Raw genomic sequence first — 7,291 nt, 5'->3', positions numbered from 1 at the left:
AACCTGATATCAAAACCCCCTACTAGGCCAGAGGGGGAAAGGAGTTTATGCCCTACAAAGGCATAAACTAACCGGATGATGGCCCAGCAGCCACCTGAGGGTCTCCAGTTAGAGGAAATGCAGCAGAATGTGTGTAGGTGGGTGAGCGAGGGTCATGGATACCACTGACTGGCCTAAGATAGAGGAAGAGCGGTAAAAAGAAGAAAAAAAGGGAGAGGGGGAAGAGTATTAAATATGGTCAACAGGCAAAGAATACTGAGAAGCCTCAGGCTTTCTTTCAAAAGATACTTGTTGTGCCAGGTCTAGAGCAAGTCTGCAACCCCCAGACACCGGGACTACCAGCTTGATGGGGCTGCCTAGACTCAGGACAGCAGACCTTCCAACAAGACCCAAGGAAGCACACTGGAAAGGCTGCAACCCCGGAAGACTGAAAGATGGGTAACGGGGAGCAGGAGGGCCTCTACTGCTCCGGGAAAGTGCTTACAGGGTTAAGTGAGTTCTTCCTGTGTCCAGGTAGAAAGGAGGCAAGGCATCTGTCATGGGCTTAAGAACTTTCCTAGGGGTTCACGTTTATTTGGCATTTGACCCAGAGTCCTACCCATGGGCAAGGGCACAGACTGGGTCTCCTACCCCCCATTCAATTCAGTCTCTGTTAATCCACCAGCCCAAACCCCCCACCCCCAGCCCCAGCAGCAATCCAAAGGTAAAATGGCTCAGAGACACGCTGTGGTCTCTCAACAGTCCGCTGAGTCTCAGAGTTGGAGGGTGGGGAGTATCTGAAGTTCTGTCCATTTAGTTCCGTAACAAAAAATAAGCAGATGCAGGAGGTGGGGAGGAAAGACAATGGCAGCCACGCATCTTGCTAGGTCTTTATAGCTGTGTCTCTGGATTTGTAGGCCACTCCTCGACTTTTCAGCTCTCGCACGATTCCTGCAGCAGGAAAAGAAAGCTCTGTAAGGGAGGAAGATCCCAGAAGTTAAGAAAGGTCCCTCTACTACCACTTTGGTGGGGGACAGGAAAGGGAGGAAGGAAGGAAGCTGTTCCTAAGCAAACAGTGAGTTCCTACACAGCTCATCAATAGTCCTGCTTGGTTGGCTGGTTACCACTGAAGATCCAGGCACGTGTCTGGTAATGACTTGGTAAGAACGAGAAGGAAAAGACTACGCGTAGTAGTCGCTAAAACCAAGGGTTCTGGGGTCAAAATGCCTGGGTTCAAATTCTAGCTCCTCACTTACTAGCAGGATGACCTTAGGCAAGGTATTTAACCTCTCTGTGCCTCAGTTCCCTGAGAGCGGTGAGGACCGGCGTGCAGTCCCACAGAGGACTTCCAGAGAGCTTGGTGCGGTAAGTGAAGACTGGCCACTACTATGATGATGATTACCTTGGGGAAGGCGACCAGTGACTGACACTGCATACACACCTGGCTTGAAGTTACCTACGAGAGAAGAAGAGAGATGGCAGTGAGAGTGTGTTAAGTGTAAAGACCAAATGGAGGTTTAAGCTAAAAATGAAAGGAATGCTGCAACTCTAAGACAAGAACAATCACTTCTTTGGCTCCGGTATCAAACGACAGGGCACAGGACACTTTCCTCATGTTTCCTACAACCCCATCTGTTTCACTCTGCGGTCACTTACCCTCTGATCTAAGACGCCCCCACTAGACCCAAGGGGCAGCAACAACACAACTCAGCCAGGACAAAGAGAAAGGGAGATACTTACTGACTCGCTGCCACTTGGAGACCCAGCTGTCCTCTGGACTCATCATCGCAATGATTCTGGGAAGGGAAAAGAAACAGAGAGTCAGCCTGAGCCTCCCCTACTAGAGAAGAGAGAGATGGAGGAAAATGCCCACTTTACTCTGCTTTCAGCCAGCAAGATAGTTCTGGGAGAGGAAACACAGGAAAAAGCCAAGGATTGAGTTCTACTAGAAAGCAGGGGAAATGGACTACTAATGCTGAGAAGGGGCTGACCCAAAGTTAGTCCCGACAAAGGTTCTCTGCCCGCCAAGCACAGGTCAGTCACCATTCCCAAAGAACTAGCTCATCTGGCTCAAAAAACATCCTTAGCCCAGATTCTCTGGCAAACAGGACAGCTTTAAAAGTAGATGGCCAGGGCGCCTGGGTGGCTCAGTCGGTTAAGCGGCTGCCTTCAGCTCAGGTCATGATCCCAGGGTCCTGGGATCGAGTCCCGCATCGGGCTCCCTGCTCTGCGGGGAGCCTGCTTCTCCCTCTCCCTCTGCCTACTTGTGTTCTCTCTCTATCTCTCTGTCAAATAAATAAATAAAATCTTCTAAAAAAATAAATAAATAAATAAATAAATAAATAAAAAATAAAAGTAGATGGCCAGGGGCGCCTGGGTGGCTCAGATGGTTAAGCATCTGCCTTCGGCTCAGGTCATGATCCCAGGGTCCTGGGATCGAGCCCCACATCGGGCTCCTGGCTCAGCAGGGAGCCTCCTTCTCTCTCTCCCTCTGCCTCTCTCCCTGCTCATGCTCTCTCTCTGTATCTGTGTCTCAAATGAATAAACAAAATCTTTAAAAAAAAAAAAAAAGTAGATGGCCAGTGTTACTAATTACAAGCAACACGACCACTAGGGGGCTGGGCCCTGGTGCAAAGGGGGAGGAGGAGGGTGAAGGAAAACCATGGGTCCTCCTACCGGAAGTCAGTCAGACTTGGCCAAGGCCTGCCTCTGATGAGCGTACAGCCTAACGCACGCATGGAAACCTCTCTCAGAATTGTGCGGAATGAAACTCAAATACTGAGCTAATACATGCCAAACACCTGGCACAGAGTAAGTGCTAGCTACGTAAGCATTAGCTGTCCTTACTTGTATCTTAATAGTTCTTCCCAGGAGAGCTCTGATCCCAGGGCACAGGCAACAGAAAGGCCCCGTGAGGGCTGGAAGGCTGCCACTCGAGCTTGACAGGTCAACGTCAGGAACTTTCAGAAGCGACAGAGGTCATTTCTGTCATTCATTCCATCAAATGCTTGCCTGCCTGCCGTGACAGGTCTGTCCCAGACACCGACTTCTGTCAATAACCACTCCCTCTTCTCCTGGCAACAACCTGGGATTCTTACTTGGGGAGCCTCCCTCCCCATCCAAATCCTACATTCTCAGCCATCTGCTGGGAGTGGAACTGCCCCACCCTCCCCGGTGGTTAAGTAGGGGAACCCCTGCCCTGGCCTGGCAGACTGACCGGGGGCAGGTACACACACAGGCTGTTGTCTGGACCAACAGTATGGTCTCTTCTGTTCTTCACAAGCAATCTTTCTAGCCTTATAGTGCCTGTCACCCAACCTTATGATTTAACCTCAACAGAATCCCTACCATCCTCCAGACATAGCCTGGTCTTCCCACCCCATGACTCTACTCAAGTCATTTCCTTGTTTAGAATCCTTTTTCTAAAATGCTCTCTCACCTCAACCTCCTCAAAAATCCTGTACTTCTTTCTTTCAGAGCCTGATTCACATGGTATCTCCTCTGCTTCTAGCTGAGTTCATCTGGCCCTCCTCTGGTCTCCTTTAGCCCTTGATATACCCATTCTCCAAAATCTAATATCCACCAGAATACACAAATAACTCTTAGAACTCAACAACAGAAAGTCAAATAACCTACTTCGAAAGTGGGCAAAGAATTTGAACAGACATTTTTCTGAAGATACACAAATGGTCAATAAGCACATAAAAAGATGCTTAACATCACTAATCATTAGGGAAAGGTGATCAAAACCAAAACAATACCACTTCATGTCCAATAGGGTAGCTACTATCAAAACCAAAACAAAACATAAAACAAAAAATAACAAGCGCTGGCAGGGGTGTGGAGAAACTGGAACCCCTGCATACTGCTGGTGGGAACAGAAAACAGTGCTGCCACTACGAAAAACAGTATGGCAGTTCCCCTAAATATTAAACAGAATGACTCAGCAATTCCACTTCTGGATATATACCCTAAAGAAGTGAAAGCAGGGACTTGATCAAATATTGGAAAACCTGTGTTCATAGCAGCATTATTCCTAACAGCCAAAAGACAGAAGCAACCTAAGAGTCTATCGACAGGTGAGTGGATAAATGATTATTCAGCTTAAAAGAAAAATTTGGATGCATGTGACAATATGGATAAACCTTAAAGACACGATGGTAAATTAAACGAGCCAGGCACAAAAGGACAAATATTGTTTGAGTCCACTTATATGAAGCACTTATAGTACACTTCAAATTCATACAGCAAGAGGGGCCCCTGGGTGCCAGGTGGCTCAGTCAGTTAAGCATCTGCCTCTGGCTCAGGTCGTGATCCCAGGGTCCTAGGATCCAGCCCCATGTTGGGCTCCCTCCTCAGCTTCTCCCTCTGCCACTCCTGCTGCTTGTGCTCTCTCGCTCTCTGTCAAATAAATAAATAAAATCTTAAACAAAACAAAACAAAAAACACAAGAAATTCATACAGAAAGAAAGTAGAATGGTAGCTGCCAGGGGCAGTGGGGAGGGGAAAATAAGATGAAGAGAGTTCTGGAGATGGATGGTAGTGATGGCTGCACAATGTGAATATACTAAATACCACTGAATTCTACACTTAAAAATGGCAAATTTTCAGGGGCGCCTGAGTGGCTCAGTCAGTTAAGCGTCTGCCTTCGGCTAAGGTCATGATCCCAGGGTCCTGGGATCGAGCCCCATGTCAGGCTCCCTGCTCAGTGGAGAGTGTGCTTCTCCCTCTCCCTCCGCCCTGCTTGTGCTCTCTCTGTCTCTCAAATAAATAAAATTTTTTTAAAAAGTTAATTTTCTGTCACACATATTTTGCCACAATTTTTTTTAAAACTCTAATATGCAAAACTTTACACTGTGTCTCTTACTAGTAAGTACATCACTGTGTAACTCTTGACATCCCTGACAGCAGCCAACACAGTCGTTTACCATAGATGGGAATCCCTTTATTCATTTGTTAGCAATTTTGTTACAGTGCTAACAAATCAACAAAGGTACTGGAGTATCTGACTGTGCACATGCATGTGTAGGAAGTAAGGTTCCTTGGCAACATCTTTTTTGCCCAATCCTTCATTCTTCCTTAAAGGAAGTCAAAGAAGGAATGGATGTAGGTGGCCTCACCTTGAAGGAAGTTTACTAAGTACTGGGTTTGAGCCCAGTTTGTGTGTAAATCTTTTTTAAAAAAGATTTATTTATTTGAGAGAGAGAAAGAGCGTGCAGGGGGAGGGGGAGAGGGAGAGAATCTCAATCAGACTTCCTGCTGAGCGTGGAGCCCAACGTGGGGCTCAATCTCACTACCCTGAGATCATAACCTGAACTGAAATCAAGAATTGGACACTTAACTGACTAAGCCACCCAGGCACCCCTGTGTGTAAACCCTTAACTGGCCTAGAGGCCAAAAGACACAGTATATCCTTAACCCCCAAAGAATACTACCCTCTGGCTCCTACGTTGGGGGAAAAAAACTGAGACCTGGTCACTTATGTTACTCTCATTTCTCCTTCTCCCCATTGGACAATCTCACCAAGGGAAAACTTTTCTTATGGGGTCTCTTAGACATATCTAACAGCATCAGCTTTCAGGTAATAATTTACCATTACTGTACCTTACCTTACCTTCACTTTCAGAAAGGATCTTCATGCATTTAACAAACATTTCTTAGCCCTCTGCCACCTTCCAGGCCCTGTGCCAAACCAGTGTGCACAAGATAAACACAGTCCCTACCATTAATGAGCTGACAGTCTAATGAAGAACTGTCCAGCAGAAATAAAATAAAAACCACACAAGTCATTTAAAATTTTCTAGTAGCCACGTTTATGAGTAAAGACAAAAGGATGAAATTAATTTCAATAACATATTCATTTAACCCAGTATACCCAAAGAATTATCATCTAGGTATATAATTAATATTAAAAAAATTAAAATATTTTACGTTCTTTTTCCTGTTCTAAATCTTGTCAATCTAGTGTATATTTTACAGTTAGAGCATAACTCAGTTTGGACTAGCCACATTTCAAGTGCTCAATGCCAGACATGGCCAGTGGCTACTGTACTGGGCAGCACCAGGACTAGTGTGTCTCAAAAGAACTGAGAACAACCAGGATCATGGTCTGCCTCACATTTACTAGGTGGGGTGGGGTGGGGTGGGAGTAACGGGAAAGTGAATGAAGGAATCTAAAGGGGCTTACCCGTCAAAGGAAGAGCTGGTGCAGTCATATACCATCTCCCGGTTACCCTTCATCTGAAGGTATGCATCACAATTGTCACAACCATCATATTCAAACTGGTCTATAGTCTGGGGGGGGGGAGGGGGGTAGGGGTGAGTGTAAACAAGGCCAAAAGAATAACTAGCTCTCTCCATATTTCTACCTGGTCAAGTAGAAGGCTCCCTATGCTGGCTCTGTCTCATCAGGTTCCCCACGCACCACTCCCACAGCTCCATTCCTAAAGTTCCACCCACCCTCACAGTCCTCCTTCTTGTTCCTAACTGCGTTTTACCTAGTCCTCTCCCTAGTCTCCTCAGGGCCAGGCATCCTCTCCGACTACTCCCCCTCAGCTGCAGATCCCCACCCTCATCTGACTCCCAGTGGCCTTCGGCTTCAACAGAAGTTCGCTGAACGTCTGTTAAGGATCAGACCTGTGCTAGCTGAGGATTCAAAGGCATGTAAAGACTGCCTGCGCTCCTACAGACTTAAACAATGGCCCCCAGCAGCTTCCGACACCCCTCGCCAAACCCGGGGTCCTGGACTTTAATTTTCTCTTCGCTATCCCCCAGCCCCGTTCCACCTTTTCCCCCACCTGGATTCCCCCATCGCCCCTACAACCAGCTCCCCGAAGGACACCTTGACCAGCGAACACAGCAAACAAGCCCGCAGATGCCGCAGATCCTTCGGCACCGTCTCCAGGGCCATCCTCTCCGACAAAAGAACAGCAAAAGACTGGGCCACGGATTCCTCAGCCGCAGGAAGTAAACAGCGAATTACCCAGAATGCCTTCCACTTCCGGTGCCTAGGACTTCCTCTTCCGGTGTGGGAAGCCACAGGGCCCAGCCCTCCCTTCCCTCCCCCCCCCCACCCGCCTAAGGAGATGGTTTCTCCCGCCTGGAGGCGGGGCCGGCCGGGAGTCACCTGGGCCGGCGCGCGCACCCGCCACCTGGGCCGGCGCGAGGGCGAGGCCGTGGCGGCCGTTGGGCCTGTGGGCAGGGCCCGTGGGGGAGGGGCGGCGCGGCTGGCGCCTGCGCGAGAACGCGCCGCGGCCGGAGCCGGAAGCCCGGCGGGGCGGGCCGTTTGATGTAGGCCGCTGGCAACCGGCCG

At 48.5% G+C, this 7,291-nt stretch overlaps 1 protein-coding gene across 1 annotated transcript; it reads right to left on the bottom strand.

Annotated features, from left to right (window-relative positions):
• Positions 1-536: 536 nt before the first annotated feature.
• Positions 537-6,979, bottom strand: SUPT4H1 (SPT4 homolog, DSIF elongation factor subunit). Its single transcript, XM_036087763.2, has 5 exons — positions 6,821-6,979; positions 6,167-6,273; positions 1,720-1,775; positions 1,382-1,435; positions 537-930 (listed from the first exon to the last, which is right to left on the bottom strand). The coding sequence occupies exons 1-5, from the start codon at positions 6,887-6,889 to the stop codon at positions 863-865; spliced, it is 354 nt and encodes a 117-aa protein (XP_035943656.1). The 5' UTR covers positions 6,890-6,979; the 3' UTR covers positions 537-862.
• Positions 6,980-7,291: the final 312 nt, after the last annotated feature.

This window comes from Halichoerus grypus, chromosome 2 (assembly GCF_964656455.1).
Source record: "Halichoerus grypus chromosome 2, mHalGry1.hap1.1, whole genome shotgun sequence".
Classification (NCBI taxonomy): Eukaryota; Metazoa; Chordata; class Mammalia; order Carnivora; family Phocidae; genus Halichoerus; species Halichoerus grypus.
Note: the sequence above shows the minus strand (reverse complement) of the source record. Positions and strands in the feature narration are given on the sequence as shown.